This window comes from Chionomys nivalis, chromosome 2, assembly GCF_950005125.1.
Source record: "Chionomys nivalis chromosome 2, mChiNiv1.1, whole genome shotgun sequence".
In the NCBI taxonomy this organism is placed as follows: Eukaryota; Metazoa; Chordata; class Mammalia; order Rodentia; family Cricetidae; genus Chionomys; species Chionomys nivalis.
Genome location: NC_080087.1, coordinates 105,961,418 through 105,978,967, shown reverse-complemented (window position 1 = coordinate 105,978,967; position 17,550 = coordinate 105,961,418). Strand labels below are relative to the sequence as shown.

The 17,550-nt window shown below is 48.2% G+C and overlaps 1 protein-coding gene across 2 annotated transcripts in view; it reads right to left on the bottom strand.

Annotated features, from left to right (window-relative positions):
• Window positions 1-17,550, bottom strand: part of Col6a3 (collagen type VI alpha 3 chain) — an 81,666-nt gene that overhangs the window by 20,174 nt on the left and 43,942 nt on the right. For both annotated transcript variants that reach the window (XM_057758844.1, XM_057758839.1), the window contains 20 exons: window positions 16,703-17,302; window positions 15,727-16,064; window positions 14,247-14,325; window positions 12,348-12,496; window positions 11,167-11,259; window positions 10,571-10,624; window positions 9,641-9,712; window positions 8,991-9,017; window positions 8,846-8,890; window positions 8,684-8,737; window positions 7,753-7,815; window positions 7,130-7,195; window positions 6,754-6,807; window positions 4,271-4,306; window positions 3,725-3,787; window positions 2,940-3,002; window positions 2,632-2,694; window positions 1,118-1,180; window positions 331-381; window positions 156-191 (listed from right to left, as the gene is read on the bottom strand). In XM_057758844.1, coding sequence (XP_057614827.1) covers window positions 156-191; window positions 331-381; window positions 1,118-1,180; window positions 2,632-2,694; window positions 2,940-3,002; window positions 3,725-3,787; window positions 4,271-4,306; window positions 6,754-6,807; window positions 7,130-7,195; window positions 7,753-7,815; window positions 8,684-8,737; window positions 8,846-8,890; window positions 8,991-9,017; window positions 9,641-9,712; window positions 10,571-10,624; window positions 11,167-11,259; window positions 12,348-12,496; window positions 14,247-14,325; window positions 15,727-16,064; window positions 16,703-17,302 — 2,069 coding nt within the window. The remainder of the gene's footprint in view (window positions 1-155; window positions 192-330; window positions 382-1,117; window positions 1,181-2,631; window positions 2,695-2,939; window positions 3,003-3,724; window positions 3,788-4,270; window positions 4,307-6,753; window positions 6,808-7,129; window positions 7,196-7,752; window positions 7,816-8,683; window positions 8,738-8,845; window positions 8,891-8,990; window positions 9,018-9,640; window positions 9,713-10,570; window positions 10,625-11,166; window positions 11,260-12,347; window positions 12,497-14,246; window positions 14,326-15,726; window positions 16,065-16,702; window positions 17,303-17,550) is intronic.

The following is a 17,550-nucleotide window of genomic DNA, read 5'->3' as shown; positions in this document are numbered from 1 at the left end:
ACACAAGAGGGAGCATCTCAGAGAGCACAGGGACTTTCCCAGTGTGGCCCTTAAGTGGTTGACCCAAGAGTAAAGCTGAAATATCGACTTCAACTAATGGGAAACCCCAGGCTTATCCATAGCAATGTTTGTGCTCCATCACCCAGGGCACTCACCTTTGGTCCTGGATACCCAGGGAATCCTCTTTCTCCCTGTAAAAGACAATGAATGCTTCAGTACTGGGTCCCAACTTAAAGCCATCTAAAATCAATTTTCATACGAGATATGAGAAGCCACTGTTGGGGACTCTCAACAATGGGGGCTTCCTCGGGAGCCACCGCAAATACATACTTTTTTGCCTCTCCGTCCTTCACTGCCAATGCCATCTCTTCCATCATCTCCCTAAAGGGAACGGAGAGAATGTTACTGCAAGCCATTGCACCAGGCACCTCGCAACCACCATGTCACACCATCCCCACCCCCAGCGGAGGGGGTGTGCATGAATGGTTTTGGACCAGAGGCCAAGAGAAGGAGGCCCTCCATCCCTGTGCCCTCCTCCACAGGTGTGAGCAAGGTCGTGTCCATAGAGACGCTCAGATCTATGTGACCATTTATCTATAAGGCTCTTTCAGAGCAGGAATGCTGACCTTGACCGCTCGGACCTCCCGAGTCTTCTGTGCTTGGGTCCTACTCTCCAGTCCCCAAGGCCTTCATGTCACCCTGCTACCCACTCCAGACAACTCTCCTTCAAACACCTGGGCTCCGTGTCCCCAGGCCTGTGCCCACACCACGTGAGGCATTCAGAGAGAACACGTTAGTTGTTCTACAGCAAGAGGAGCATGTTGGAAAGACATATTGGTACTTTAAAGCTTGGGATTCTAATCATCTTCTGGCTGGCCCTTTCACAGTCTTCAAGAAGAGTGGCTCATTTTAGAAAACCTCCAAACTGCCTATGCATTTATTTTCCATTCATAAAGCCGCCAATGAAACAAAACCCACTTTGCAATGAGCAGCTTTCACAATTTTCAACCGTATTCCCATTAAGTCAAGCAGGGGCCACAACAAGCCTCTCAGGGTCCCAGCTTTCTGCACCTATCATCACGGTCAGTGAGCCCTGCAGGGCACTGAGTGGCCTTACCGTCTCCCCACGGGGTCCACGGTTCCCGATGCCTCCCTTCGGCCCTGGCTCTCCTGGTTCACCCTACACAGGGGAAGAAAGGATGACTCATGGAGACCCGAGTCCCACAATTACTGTCCTGATGTCGAGGGTAGTGTTGTACTGGGGGATGCCTCATAGTTCACCTTTTAGGTTTCCATGAGATTCTCTTTTAATTGTAGTAACCCCAACACAGCAAGACAAGGGTCACATGCTGTTTCATGCAAGAAGTGACAATGGGTAAAGCATCATGAGAGAGTGAAGACCCATTACCAGCAGGGATGGAGGGGTGAGGAACAGAGTGCAAGTGAGTAACAGGTAGCAGCATGCAGTTAGGTAAGAGTGAGATGTTCTAGTAGGCACTGTGGGATGACTGTAGTTTAGAACTATTTATTGTATATGTCAACCAGAAGAGAGAGTGTCAAGGGTCCCAAGAGAAAGAAATGACCGTTTCTCTGACCTTACCATTATACGTATGTATTAATTTAATAGGTATTGTTGCATCCATAACTTTAAAATGCTAAGTGTAGGGACTGGGGGAAAGGAAGCAAGTGCTTTTGTCAAGTCCAACAGCCTGAGTTCAAACCTGAATTCCATGTGGTGGAGCAAGAAAAGCAAATCCAACCAAATTGTCCAATGACTTCCACACACCCACTGTGGTGTGTGCAGTGTACCACAACACAACTCTAAATAGATAGATAGATAGATAGATGATAGATAGATAGATAGATAGATAGATAGATGATAGGTAGATAGATAGATGATAGATAGATAGATAGATAGATAGATAGATAGATAGATAGATGATAGGTAGATAGATGATAGGTAGATAGATAGATAGATAGATAGATAGATAGATAGATAGATAGATGATAGATAGATAGATAGATGATAGATAGATGATAGATAGATGATAGATAGATGATAGATATAGATAGATAGATAGATAGATAGATAGATAGATAGATAGATAGATAGATAGACAGACATCTTTAAAAAATCTTTTAAGCTTCTTAATAAAAAAATAAAATACTATTACTATATTTGCTTTCTTTTTGCATGATCTCACTATGTAGAATACGCTGACTTGAAACTTACAGTAATATTCCTGCCCTACGTTCCCACCAAGTGCTGAGATTGTAGGCATGAGCCACCACAAGTGGCTACATATCTAACTTTTTTTTCATTTTGGCTGGATGTTTTGAGACCACTATATATAGTCCTAGCTGTGCTAGAGCTCACTATTTAGACCAAGCTGGTCTCAAATTCACAGAGATTCACCTGCCTCTATCTCCTGAGTTCTGGGACTAAAGGTGTGCACCACCACCAACTGTAAGATTCAGTGGGGAAAGTCGGGGCAGGGTTTCTGTGCTTGTGATAACTGAGGCACAGGGATCATGCAAAGAGGCGGGGGAGACAGGAAGCAGGCAGGCGGCAGCATCCAGTTCAGCACAGGCCTCCATCCCTAAGCAAGAGCTACTGTCCTCCAGACAAACCTTCCTCCCCAGTGGGCCGGTCCTGCCACGTTCTCCAGGAACCCCGGCAGTACCTCCACTTCCCTGTAAGGCAAGGAGAAGGGTGTACATGAAGCATCAACTGTCCAGGCCAAGTATCCTGGCTGTCCCCTGTCAGAAGTTGTGGGTGACCTGTCTCACCCACAGATCCCAAGCGCCCAGTGATCCTCATCACTGCCCACTCAAGCCCAGAGATCACAGAGCGGTTCCTGCAGACTCCACATGGTCAGCCAGTCCTGCATCAGCTCCACCAGCCAACACACACTCTGGTGCCACACTCAGATGCTTACCCGAGGTCCAGAAATTCCTTGTTCTCCAATCAAGCCTGGGGGACCAGTGGGACCAGGAGGGCCCTAGGGAGAAAAAGGCCATATGTCACATGTTGAGCTGAGCCTGTGAGATCCTATGAATTCTCAGGAACCAGCAAGAGGTCACAACCCAAATGCTAAGCAATCAATAAATGGAAAAACGGTTCTTCATCCGTGTGGTAGAATATTATTCAGCCATTGAAAGGAATAAAACGTTGGCATGTGCTAGAACATGTCTGAAGTTCAGGAAGAAACTGTAATAAGTGAAAGAAGCCCAACATAAAAGACCACCTATCAAGCGATTCCATTTATACAAATTATCCAGAATAGGCACATCCGTGATGACAGGAAGACCAGTGTTGGCCGGAGGTGGGGGCATCAGGGTGCGGGGTGACAGAGGTGGGGGCAATAAAGGTGGGGGCAATAGGGGTGAAGGGTGACAAGCGTAGATAGTGACAGGAGTTAGGGTGACAGGCGTTGGGGTCTATAAGGGTGAGGGGGGATGGGTGGGGAATGATAAAGGTGAAAGGTAACAGGTGAGGGTTGATAGGGTAGGGGGCCACGAAGATGGAGAGAAAAAGGGATGGGTGACTGTACAACGCCTCCTTTGGGGTTAATAAAATGTTTCAAAATTATTATACAATACGGTGTACGCTCTAAGTGCTGTGGAATTGTCCATAAAGGTCAAACATGTGTTACATGACCATCACCCCAATTTAAAACGAAAGAACAAGGGTCTCTGGGGAAGTTCATGCCAGGGTACTGACCTGTGAGCCTCTGGTACCCTGCTCTCCTTCGAAGCCTGGCTGGCCAGGACCGCCCCTGTTGCCCTTGGAGACAAGACAAGCAAATAAATAACCCCAGCTCTCTCTTCCAGACTGAGAAATGGGTACAGACAGCTGATGATAGTAAGGGCAAGAACCTACTCATGGGGCAGCAGCTGTTTCTCTGAGCCTACACAATTGTTACCTGCCTGTTCCACAGGGCAACTTTGAGAAATAAGGATATTTCGGACTGAATCCTCTCTGGCACAGGCAAAAAGGCCAGACACATGGGTGCGCCTGGCAGAGGGCTGCCCAGACCTACATCTGTCAGTCATTTCCCTTCCTTCCTCCCGCTCTGGATATCACATGAAACACCTTCTACTGTAGAAGAGGTTGAGCTTGAGACAATGATGGGGAAGAAGGCAGACGCTTTGTAAGCCGCTGACCAGGGAGAATAGCTTAATTCCTGGACTGACAGTGCCCAGGAGTCTCCTGGGAAACGGGGTGACAGAGAGACCAGAGACATGCAGATCCAGTCCAGGGGCTCACCTTAGCTCCTGCAGGTCCCCTTCGGCCAAAGCCACCCTGCGGGAGAAGCCATATGACCTTGAGGAGGCGGTGGGGGATACCGAACCCTAACGTATGTACCTATCCATTCTAGTGCAAACTCCATGCCAGAAATTAGCCCCTGTGTCTAGGAGGCTGGCGAGCTCCCACTGAGACCTTCCTTCTTCTCTTCCTCGCCCATCTCCACCAGGTTCTAATTCTGTGCTGTGTCTACTCATTACTCCAGTGGAAGTTTGGGAATGACTCCTGACCTGCCAAGGAAAATAATGGCTTCTGGCTGCAGAATCCCAGCCAGTTCCCAGGGAAGAATGAGAAGCAGGAATTCCAACCTGCCCATGGCCCTAACTTAGCAAAGCTGGGATTTCACTGCGGCAAAGGGAGTCCTGGATTCTCAACCCTCCTGGCCAAATGCAACAGGAGCAACCCTGGTGCACACATGTGAACCTGAAGTTGGGGCTTGTGTCTTGGCAGCTTCTCCCTGGATGTTCCAGGGGTGAACCTTAGTTTTAAAAAATGGAGGCTCCCTGTGGAAGAACCTAGAGATTCCCCACCTCAAGACTGATCCAGTGGAGGGTGGGGGGAAGGGATCTGTGGCTGTGTTAGGTTATCTTTGCAAGGCCAGGGCTTAGCCAAGTTAGAAGCCACATTCTCCACCCCCAGGGAGGGGGTCAGTCCCAGAAGACACAGTAGCTATTCTGTAGTCACTACAGTTCTGTCCTCCTTCCTTGGGTCAGTGTGAGCGTGAGGGCCACTCCTGTCTGCCTAGAGTAGCAATCCAGCCCTGCTCCTCCCTAAGGAGCATGCTCTTCCACCAGAAACGGGGTTTCATTGCTCCCTGGCAGCCTGCAGAGGCCAGAGGAGGCAGCTGAAGTGTGCCCCAACCCCATGGAGCCCATCTTGGTCTGTGTTTGGCAAAGCAGAAGGCCTCTCTGTTGGTCCTCACCCTGAGGCAAACTTACTGTGTTCCAGCCCCTGCTACTTAGTGAGCCCCTAAATTGAAACTAAAAGAGGCCCTGAATTCCGACAGCAGTTTCTTCCTTGCCTCAACATAGTAGTGAACATGACCGTACCCCCCACATGACCGTACCTCTACATGACCGTACCCCACACACACACGACCGTACCCCCACTGGACTTCCAGGCACGCTCTAAAACCATTTTGAGAGCTGGGTTTCTAATGCTGATGGCAACAGCCCTTGTCTCCACATGGCTCACCCACATTAATCCACCATCAAACCCAGACTTCATACTTCTACTTTCAAGTTCAAGTTCACAAGCCTGTATGGTTAAGAATTTGGCCGATGGAGCTAGCTCTCCAGTCTAAAATGTTCAATTTTTTTTAAGGTAACAATTTAATTTTTTGTTTTAGAAACTTGGAAGCCATTTGAGGGCAAGGGAGTCCCCCCTCTGGAAAGCCCTGTGCCTCAGAAACTCCCTGTGACTGTTAGTTGCTGGGCTCAGCTATGCTGGGGATCCTGTCCTTAGTTGCCCAGCCACCCTCCCTTCCACATCCACACACACACACACACACACACACACACACCACTACTAACTTCTAGAACTCCCCTGAGGACTGTGACCTCCTGGACACTTCCTCCTTCTCAGGTGGGATTCCTCTCTCCCATTACAGGGACCCTGCTCTCTGCTCACCTGGACCCCAGGAGCTGTCACGTTGGTTACTAACAGTGACTGACTTCACCTTGGCTTCCTCCTTTTTTCAGTGACTGGGTGTGCAATGAGCTATTCAGCGACACACATTCCAGAACTGAATCAAAAATACAATGTGCTAAACCACACTACACCTGGTTTCCTGATGTGAGTAGCACCCAAGCACCTGCTCCTTCAGCCTCTGTCCCCTATGCCCTCAGCCACCAGCATTGGCATTTCTGTTTGGATGCTTTAGCTACTTGGCGGGTAAGAGTTGATCAAATACTTGAAAACAGCAAAGAGTTTTTTTCTTTAAGTATTTAGTGTTTTCTATCAAAGGAAAGAAAAAGCACTGAAGGAGGGAGGAAAGACTGAGGGAAGGAGAAGCAACGGGTGATTGAGGAAACCAAGAATAAAAATTTTCTATAGGCAACAAATTCGATTGAAGGACTTACATCTTGCTTTCTGCCTTTCCACCGTGAGAAGACAAGCATGGAGGCCCTTGCTAGCTATGCTCTGTGAAGGCATGAAGGCCCTATGCTATGTTGTGGGGCTTCCCTGAAGCCTCCAGAACTGTCAGCCGAGCAAACAATCTAGGGGCACAGCAACATTAAATCAAAAGCCAAACCCTACTCATTTTAAATGGATGCAAATTGTCTTATTTTTAGTGCTGTGTATGTACAGTATAAAACAAAGATTATTTCAGGAATGGCCCAACCCCCCCGTAAGGAACTACTCCATATCACAGAACCAGATATTTTGTACCAATCTCTTGCCACCGAGCAGCCTGGCAGTGCACAGCATCCTAAGATACTCACATCCTTTCCGGGGTCTCCTGGACTTCCCGGGATGCCATCTCTGCCTGGGAGACCCTGGGGGTGGGACAAAAAATGAGTGAGATTCTCACCAGCAGAGAAGAACATTACACCCCAGAGTATGATGCTGGAGCCACTGGAGAGGGAGCGGGGGGGGGGGGGGGGGGCGGAGTATACTTCCAGGGGAGGGGTTTGTTGACTGCAGGACAGAGCTCCTCTTAGAGCTCTCTTTTCTAAGATACTCTTAGAAAAATTCAGGCTTTGGGGAACAACGTTGCTGGTCTCAGGTCATGGGGGTTGCGGTTAGTGACGGGCGAAGGGCACGAGAGTCAGTTTTCTGCCCTGAGCGCAGGGGGTCTCTGGGTATGGATCACTGTACCATGGGGCCAATGTCACCCGTCTCTCCTTTGGGTCCTCTCTGCTGGCTGTCCCGTCCTGAGTCACCCTGAAAACAACAGGGGTTGGGAAATGAGCCCCACATGAGGAAAGCTGCAACCCTTGGAATTCTTTGTAACAGCACAAAGAGAAGGTTCTCAAAAATTGTCCTCCGAGCTATGCCCTGCCCAGCTAACACTCATAGCATAACCACAGTCCCCACTGTGCCTCACAAGTCCTTCCCTACTGAGGAGAACATTTGGCCTCACTTTCCTTCCTCTACTACAGAGGTAGCTGACCTACAGAACAGGCCGTCTCAGCAGTGGGCCTTAGCTTAAAGGGTTTACAAAGCCAAGAACTACTGAGAACTACATTGGTTCGTTTTCTAAGGCAAGCAAGAAGTGTCCAGAGGGCATCTTAGGAGGACTCTGGGACACACAACTACCAAGTGACTTGCCAATGCCTGCGATAGAAATATATCATCTCCAATGACCCCCAAAATTGAAAGGGAAGGATAAATTTGATCAACATGTTTTAAAGCAATTTCAAAATGTAAGCCACTCCTTTCTTCTTCCATAAGCCTCCTCCCCCCACCGCCAGACATCCACAATAGAGACTCCACCTTACCGGGTCACCTCGAATTCCAACATCTCCTCTCTCTCCTTTGTCTCCTTTGGGTCCTTTGTCACCCTAAACCCAATCACACAATGGAAGTTAAAAACTAGAAATTTCTGGTGGAATTTTTTTCAGGCATTTTAGTGAATATTTGAGATCTATGACATGATGGTATGAGACATATACAGGTGTGAGATAGTTGCTATGGTGAAGGAAGTGATTGTATCTATTGCCCCACTCAATTGCTTTGTTTCTGTAATCAAAGCAACTGATGTTTTCTATTCTAACCAGAATTTCTAATACGGCAGTGTTTATTAATTATAACCTCATGCCATACATTAAACGTCTAGATAATTCATCAAAATTACATTCCCCATTTTGTAAGTCTCACTATAACACCTGTTGCTATTTTCTACTTAGCATGAGGCTGGAAAAGGTCACTTCTAAAGTACGTTTTCATTATAAGTATGTATATGTGTCTATCTGTGTGTATGAACCTGAGTGCAGTGTCTGCAGAGGCCAGCAGGGGGCATCATATTTCCTGGAGTGGAAGTTAAAAGCAGTAGTGAAAAATCCAACCTGAGTGCTAGGAACTGAGCTAGAGTCCTCTGTAAGATTAGGGTATGTTTTCAACCACTCAGCCATCTCTTTAGCTCCCAAATAACACCAAAATATTTCTGATGGGTTTGGTTAGTCCACATAGGTTTCCCAGGGAGCCACTCGGTACTAAGCATTGGGAATTCATTTATAACATAACAAACTTATTCTCCACCTTGTGGAACATGCTTTCCAAAAAGGACATAGCATATAGGATGTTACAGTTGAGAGGGGACATCATTCATACATCTACATGCAAACCCTTGGGAAGAATACAAGCTGGTCCTGGGAGATGGTGTTATGTCTTCCCCTAACCCAGGAAACAGTGAGATAAAGGGACACCTACCCTTCTTCCGGGACTCCCCTTTTCTCCAGATGAACCAGGTAACCCCTTGTCTCCCTGCAAAGGCAATGAGAGAGGGTCACGTGATGTGATGGCTCCTAGGGACTCAGCTGCTAGAAACTTGGACCTCATGAATAGAGGTCCTTGGGAAGTCAAGTCGCTCACCTCTTCACCATCCAGACCATCCAAACCAATCTCTCCCAGTTCACCCTGGGAAAAAAGAGGCAGACAGGGAGTGGAATGAGTTATCCCATCAAGGGAAAATAGGAAGTATCGGGGTATTTTCATTAAAACAAACAAACTTTACTACCTTCTCTCCTGGGAATCCTCGAGAACCCTGGAAGGGATGGGAACAAAGGAAGCACGAGTGACACAGAGCCAGTCCCTCAGTACAGAAGCCAAAGGACGACGACCCCACTCCCACCCCACCCCCATGCCAACATCCAAAAGCCCCTGGCTCTGAAGGTTCTATATTAAACATACATTCTGGCTTCCTCTCTCACTGCCAAGTAGGGTGCTGTAAAGTGAATTTGCCTAGAGGTGAACACTTGGGTGGGCTTCATCCTCAGAAAGGAGAGGTAAATCCACAGACAGAAGGCCAGCTTCATAACTTGCGGTGTGCAAGCCCTTCCCTTCCACCCCCGCTCTCCATGGCTGCAAGCAGCTGACCCTGGAATCCTATGCAGTTCATGGCTGCACCCCTTTCTGCTCCTCCCTGCAGCCTCTTGTACCTCCTGACTGACTCCTGGCTGCTAAATGTTTCCACAGGAAACACTCAGGCTCCCTTCCAGCCATAGCCTCTGCTCTGGACTCCTGACCCACCCAGTGCAGAGCTACTGGGCACTGAGAATGGAGAAAACCCCAGCCTGCAACCCTCCCTCCTCAACGCACATGAAGAGGTCAGATCCCTCCCTTCATGCGCTACCCTGACTCTCTTACACCCCCAAATCCGTACTGTACCTTGACTCCTCTCTGGCCTGGGCAGCCCTGGAAACCTTGTGTTCCATTCACACCAGGTGGACCTCGCTCACCCTGCAAAGAAAAGAGGCATTTTGCAAGCCAGAGTTCTTTGTCTGATGTCTCTTCTAACTCTGTCTCAGAGAATGGCACGCAGCATGAGGAGGACTTCACTATAACCAGGCTATCTGTGCCACAACATCCTTAGTCTCTAGCTCCTGGCTGAGCAAGAACTCACAACTTTATTGCTGGGGAGGGAAATAGGCTCTGGAATGGTAGCAACCCCCAGGGGCTACTGCCTGACTGGTTGAATATCAGTAACCCTGATACCCAGTATGGGTGCTGGGTCCCATAGATGTTCTTTTCCCCTGACCATTCCTCTATATTGTCAAGGTTTCTAGCTGTCCCATGGCAACAGGGCCAGCACTGACTCCCTTACCTAGGCTGGACACCAGGAGGCCTCTGGAGTCTCTCCATCCCATATCCCAGAAATGGACCTTGTCCTACCTAAGGTCCCAAAGCCTCTCAGACTTGCCAAAGTCTTGCTACATAATAGCTCAGGCTGCCCATCATCCCCCTGCCTCGGCCTCTCAAAAGTGGGGATTAGGGATGTTTACCACTAGTTTCTGCTCCTATTCATGTAAGTGGACACTGGGCACACCGTACTTGGTGGCCCTCTGTCTAACCTTTGTCTACTCTGCAAACAAATCAAGTCTCCACCTGCATGCCACACCCGTAACTGTCACACCCAAAGACCCTCACTGTTCATAGCACAAAAATGCGAGGAAAATGGTTAAGTAAGTTAGGAAATTGCTTTCTTCCAAATGAGAAAAGCCCTGGCCACCAGACATGTTACAAACGCCAATGTGCAGTCCCACCTTGAGAAGAACAAGAGCCAGGGAAAACTTGAGGGAAAGGGTAGCTTTTACTCACGGGTCCGCCTTCGTCACCAGGGTAGCCTCGGTAACCGTCTTCCCCAGAGATACCCTGAAATAAAACACAAGAAATGAAGTCACCTGTGCTCCACATAAAGCGTCTCAGTGATCCCTTCACTGGGTGGGGCTGTTCTGACACCCTGCAGGGCAGTAGAGCAGTGGGCAGAACGGAGAGTGCCGCCCACTCAATCCTCAGTGATGGCTCTTTCCGTCAGAATGGCTCAGACTCTTTCTTCACCAAGAGAGCTGGTGGCACTTCTTCAAGGCAAGCCCTAAGCGTACCACTGACCCACATCGTGAGGCTGCCAGTGGGTAGGCTCGGGTTTTTCAAGCTGTTTTATGAAAAGACAAACCCAGGTGTCGAAGAGCAGATTCTCCCAACTAGCAGAAGAAGGGACTGTGTCAGGTGCTTAGGCCTTTTCCATCAACAACAAGACACACCCTGGGGATGCCCAGGAGCACAGAATTGGCCATATGACCAGGGTCTTTCTCCCTCTCTCATGCCCATCCATGGTATTGGAGAAGTCACGCAGCTAAGTAGTGTCTGAGTCTAAAGTCCAGCCTGCAGCGTGAAGAAGGTAGTTGTATCCATACCTTTGGCCCGATGCTACCAATGGGCCCTCTGTCTCCTCTCTCTCCAGAGCACTTGCACGGAACCCCACAGCAAGCTTTCTCAGCAATGTTATCCTGCCAAGGAAATAAATAAATATAAAGAAGAGAAAACAGCGAACACCAATGTGCTGGTAACAGTCCCAGTCTGCAGCACACGCAATGAAGCTACCTAAGGCCACTTCCTAAAGCTGGCTGCTGCTGAGGGTTCAGCTTTTGGCATAGGGTGAGATGCCACTGTTGGAAGAGGAAAGGGCAACCAACTATAGTTCTTATCCACAGTACCCTAGACTGGGCCCAGTTTCCAGATATTTCCAGTGCAGACATTCAAGGCTTGCATTTTCAGTATAACTTAAATATGTCTAAGCCTCAAATACAAAATCCAACAAATACACTGGAGCTGACTGAGGTCAAAGAAGATTCAAAATTGGGGACCCACACCCTTCCTCTGAGCTGTGGAAATCAGTATTTACCTGGAGGAGCCCTTGGAGCAGCCATGGGACCCTGGATTCTGAGCCACAACCACCACAGTATGGGTCACCAGTGTCTCTAATGCCACCAGCCACCTCTGTATCCTTCCCTCAGCCTCTGACCTTACACATCCCAATGTGTTTATATTTCTGTCCACTGAAGGAGTGCTGATCATGAGTGTTCTCTTGCAAAGAACCCCCTACAGACTTCGTTTTCTGCCCTGTTCTAGGCTGAACCTGCTTCTACCCAATAAAAATGACCTATCTTTTTTTTTATGACAGAAAGAAGTGGAGAGGAAGAAGGGGACATAGCTGGTCCCTCCCACTTTTAAAGAATTAGCCACTATCTGAGAATCAGTGATCCTGTCCCTCACCCCTACTCCCCACCCCAGGAGGCAACTACTCTCACTAAGAGAGGAGCCTGGAAGGGAGGCAAGGAAAGGATTTTCCCACCCAGAAGTGGTCTCTGTCCCTCCTTCCCTGTATAGTCTTGATTCTATCATGCAGATAAGGCAGATAGCATATCCAGGACTCATACAGAAATAAAGCAGGTCTCAGGTGAATCAAATGAGACACTCATATGCCCTTCCCCCAGTCACCAGGCCATCAAAACATCCTCCAGTTTTACTGTCTTCAGATGCCAAAAAATCTAAATTAGTGTGTGCGTAAAACCCTTTAACAGAAACGAAGACTCACAAGCTGCTCTGCCAGCTCGTAGTCCAAGTCAAGCAAGTTGAGCCTCAGGGGCCTGTCGTACATGAAGCCCCGCCCAAACTCAAGTTGCTGCATCAGCCGCTCCAGGTTGGCCACGCGTTCAAGGCCCACCAGGATCAGAGCTCGGGCACCTGTGAGGAAAAAACCGTTTGACACACCTTGTCTAGGCATTAGAGACCCAGATGTCCTTTTACCTGACTCTGGTTTTGCTCTGTTATCCAATTTGGGGGGGCTTTGTTGTTGTTGTTGTTCAATTTACAATTGTTCATTTTGGGAGGGTGACACCAAGCACCACATACACACGTGACGGGCAGAGGAGGGCAGTTTTGAGGAATTGGTTTGTTCCCTCTACCCTGTGGGCCCCCCGGAAATTGAGCTCAGGTTAGCAGGCAAGGTGGTGGTCGCTTTTACCCATTGATCCATCTCTCTGGCCCATGTTTGCTTTTGGTGATTCTGGGGATCAAACCACCAAACTGGGAACAGTTTGCACGCTATGCCTACTTTCTACAACTGAGATACATCCCTGGTCCTTTGTGTGTGCTTGTTTGTTGTTTGCTTTAAAAGAAACGTTCACAGTAAAAAAAAAAAAAAACTTTGCTGTGACCCATCCATGTTTGGTGAAACCCATTTCCTTCCTTCTTGGAAGAGTTGGAATGCTGAACTCTCCTGAGTAATAGAAGAGATGCCCATGAAGGACACCGCGGTTGGCCGTACAGAGAACTGAAGTATTAATGCATCTAAAATGGGGACACAGCAGGTCCTCTCCACTGTGTTGGGGGCAGGGGGCAGCTAACACATAGAATGCACTTAGGTAGGTCTGGAGGGATGGCTCGGGTGGTTAAGAGCGCTTGCTGCTCTGGAAGAGGACCCAGTTTTGGTTCCCAGCACACACAACAGATGGCTCACAACTGTCTGTAACTCCAGTTCTAGGGGATACGATATCCTGATATCCTCTTCTAGCCTCTGAGGGCATCTGCACACACTTGGTCCACACACACATGTGCACACATGCACACAATAAATAAATAACACTTTTATTTCAAGACAGTGTGTTCGCATAGCTCTGCTTCCTTAACATCTTCTAGAGAGGTGACTCAACCTGTGGGTCATGACCCCTCTGGGGGTCACATAGCAGATATCCTGCATATCCGATTTTATATTATAATTCATAACAGTAGCAAAGTTATAGTTAGGAGGTGGCAATGAAGATAATTCTATGGTTGTGGGTCACCACAACATGAGGAACTGTATTAAAGGGTGCCGGTATTAGGAAGGTTGAGAACCACTGCTCTAGAACCTCTGGCTTTGGCAACTGCGTGGCAGTCAACAGCGGGACTTTCCAACGCTCCTCTGACAAGAAAGGCTGCTCATCCAGCCATGGGCAAATCTGCTTGATAAGCGCTTATGTGATTTATTTTACATTAGTCAAGCATATATTAATTTCAGTGATTACTATTGGCTGTGTTATTTATAGTGACTTGACTACTAAGCTGTGGACGTGCAAACTGATAGGGTGATGTCTTCCTCGTCAACTCATCCCATCCTCAGTTATGTGACGGCCTTGAATGAACTAATACTTGAGCTTTTTACGCGAAAGCCCCACATAATTCTGAATAATATAATTCTGGATATTCCCCCTGGTAAATGTATCTTGAAGCGGGGCCAGGTCCTGGCACTAATGCTGCCCTTGCTCAAAAGTAGCTTCAATACCCTTATGTTACAGCCCAAGCAGGAATGGAGGGCCAAGATGCCAGGGCAAGGGCCTCTTAAAGCCCACACCCCAGGAATGGTGTTGACAGGTGGAGTGGCAGAAAAGTGGCAGGTCTGCCATGGGCAGTGGGGAGGGGCTCACTTCTCACACCATGGAAGCCTGGGACCTACCTTCTTGCCGGAGTTCCTCTGACGCTCTGTGTAAGTCAGCCAGGTCTCCATCCGCTCCATCCGTGAAGTGGATGACCACCTGTAAGTAATGGAGGAGTCAAGGCTCACGCTACTGCCGGGGAACATCAAAGACGGTTGAAAGGGAACTGAGAGGTTGTAGCGAGGTCAAATTCCTCATCTACAGTTGAGGAGACTGTAGGCCAAGGTCAAGGGCACTGTGCTATCAACATGTAACTTAAAGGAATATGTATCCATGTTTGATTTATCTTTAAAATCTATTAACAATGGCAACAAAGTTTATCTCATTCTCATACTTATGAGATAGTTTCTAGAAATTGTATGTGTGTGTGCGTGTGTGTGTACTGAACTGTGTTGACATTCTAATTTCCGATACTTTAGAATGTGACTGCACTTGCAGGCAGGACCTTAAAGAAGCAGCTAAGATGAGTAAGATTGCTGGGTGGCCCCTAATCTATTCTGACCGGTGACCTCCTAGGAGGAGATGACCAAGCCACAAATAGCCAGAGGGATGACCATGTGAGGACCCACGGAGAACACTGCCATTTACAAGTCAAGCTGAGAGGCTGCAGAGAACAGCCCTGCCTAGGTCCTCACATGGGCTTTTCAGCCTCCAACACTGTGAGAAAGAAATTCTTGTGGTTTAAGGCACCATGCCTGTGGTATTTTGTTTGGCAGCCTCAGCAAACAAATAAAGCGTGAGTGCACATAATGTGTGTGCGTACAGTGGTGCATGTGTGTGCAGTGTGCCAAGTGTGTTCTGTGTATGCGTGATGTAATGTGCATGTGTGTCTGTGTGTGTAGTGTGTCGAGTGTGTTAGATGTATGTGTGATGTAGTGTATGTGTGTGAGTCTGTGTATGTGTCTCTCTGTGTGTGTGCATGTGTAGTGGTGTGTGTGTTGTGTATATGTGCAGTGGGGTGTGTGTGCAATGTGGTGAGTATGTTATGTGTAATTGTAATGTGGTGTGTATGTATATGAGAGTGTTATGAGTATGTGTGCTGTAGTGTGTGTGAGTGTGCTATGTGTAACATATGTATTTGGTGAGTGTGTTATGTGTGTTAGTGTATGTGCATTGTGGTAAGTATGTGTGCTATGTGTATGTGTGCTGTGGGGCTATGTATGTGGTGTGATGTGCATGTGTATGATGCATGTATGTACAGAGAGAGAATACAAACAGACAGCTACCTTTAAAAACATTATAATTAAAAATGGGTCCATCGCAAATCCACTTCTCCCTTGCTGAGCTACTAATTTCTGAGACACTGGGGGCTTAAGGGGATCTAACAAGAGGAAGAAGACACGGGGAACTACGGTCCCTCCATAAGAGAGTAACTCTCCTCACAGGCACCAACAACCCTGTCTCATCCATCGTGAGCCTCGCCAATCACTCAGGATGGCTTCCAGAAGCGAGAGGAGTCCACGGTGCTGCGCATGGAGCTCCCAGCCCTCACACGCTCACCTTCACACTGTCGGGTGAGGACTGCCTGAATTTGTTTTGGTACAGCTTCAGCGTGTCAGCCGTGAGGATGTACGGGTGCTGGCTACGCATGTTGCGGAACTTCTCGAACAGCTCTGGCTGATACTCAGCAAAGTCAAAGGCCTCCACTGGCCCAGAGGGCGTGTTGGCCACCACAGACACACGCACAGTAGGCAGCTGGTTGCCACTGCAACTGATCCTTTGTATCTGGCTGATTCGATTCAAGATGGTCTCCACCTTGGACTCGAGGCCCTTCTGGCTCACAAACACGTTCTGATCCCGAGATCCATCAAAGCCCAGGATGACTTCCAGATTGCAGGCTGGCAAGGAGAGATGAAGGTCGAGAGAAAAATGAGATCCTCCATGTGCAAGCTCAGAAAGCAGCTAATTCTGACTCTCTCACTCTCAGGGACCAAAACTGGGGACACTTGAATACATGTTTGCTCTTTGGGGGTTGGGGTGTTAGTTGTTTGGGCACAATCATGTATATTTGGTATTTAAGTATATCTCAAGTTGGTGTTTTAAATTGAAGGTACTGTAGAACACAAATGTCCCCACCCGGGCAACTGTTCCAATCAATAAACATGTGAGAGGCACACCTATAACCCCAGCACCAGCCCACCCAGAAGTTTCATAATTCCAGGTCAGTCTAGGCTCCAAAGCAGGCTATGTCACAAAGATAGATAGATAGATAGATAGATAGATAGATAGATAGATAGATAGATAGAGATAGATAGATAGATATGAGTCCAAACTCTCTGGGAAATTAAATAGTGGGGAAAAAAGTGAAGCTGATAAGACTTTGACTCTTATCCAGGAAGAACCTTCTAGAACAGTGGGTGGAAGAGCACAGGGTCATAAATAAATAAAAGCAACCATGAGCCTGAGGAACCCCCAGGACAGCACTAGGGACACTCAGTGTCAGCAGGAAGGGGGAAGTTATGCACATGTCGTTTACCTTTAGAAACATCTGTCACACCAGGACAGAGGGTCTCATGCATTGCGTCATGCAGGGTCTCCAGTACCGTCTCGCTGAGTTCCGAGAGCTCCTGTACGCTGCTGACCCGGAAGGCCGTGGCGCTGTTGGAGGCAATCTTCCCCACCTCCTCAGAGTCAATGTTTCTCACCCCGACAGCAAACACCTTGACACCTTTCTGGGTGAGAGCCAGGCTCACGTCCTGAGCATCCTCCACTGACTTCCCTCCCGTGATCACGAAGGCAATCTGAGGGACCCGCTCATCCAGGCGGCTGCCAGCACTGGGCACGAAGTGATTCTGCCGCAGGTGCTCGAGGCCCACCTTGGTGTTGGCATGCCTCCCTCCCTTGTAGACCACTTTGTTGATGGCATCAATGATCTGCCTTTTGGTGGAATATTCCCGTAGGAAGAATTCATCCGTGGGGTCTGAGTTGTACTGGACCAGCCCCACTCTGATGGAGTCACCCTCTTCATAGACAGTGTCCACAATTTCAGAGGCAAAACGAAGCACTTCCTGGAAATTTTCCCTCCTGAAATTGATGGACCCATCCAGCAGGAATACAATGTCCGCCTTCTTCTTCTCTACAAGTGAATACAAAGAAGATGAAAATGAGGGGAGTTCAGGTCTCCAGACTCAGAGTATGAACACACACACGCAAATCAAGACAGCTAACATGTCTACTGCTTCGTGTGTAAGGAGAGCCCCCACCCTAGCTCATGCCCCTCTAGCCCCATCCTGCAGACAGTACACTAAAAACTGGAAGATAAATGGCAAGTCACTTAAATAAAAGAAAAAGGATTTTAAGAACTCAGCAAACCAGACCCGGTCA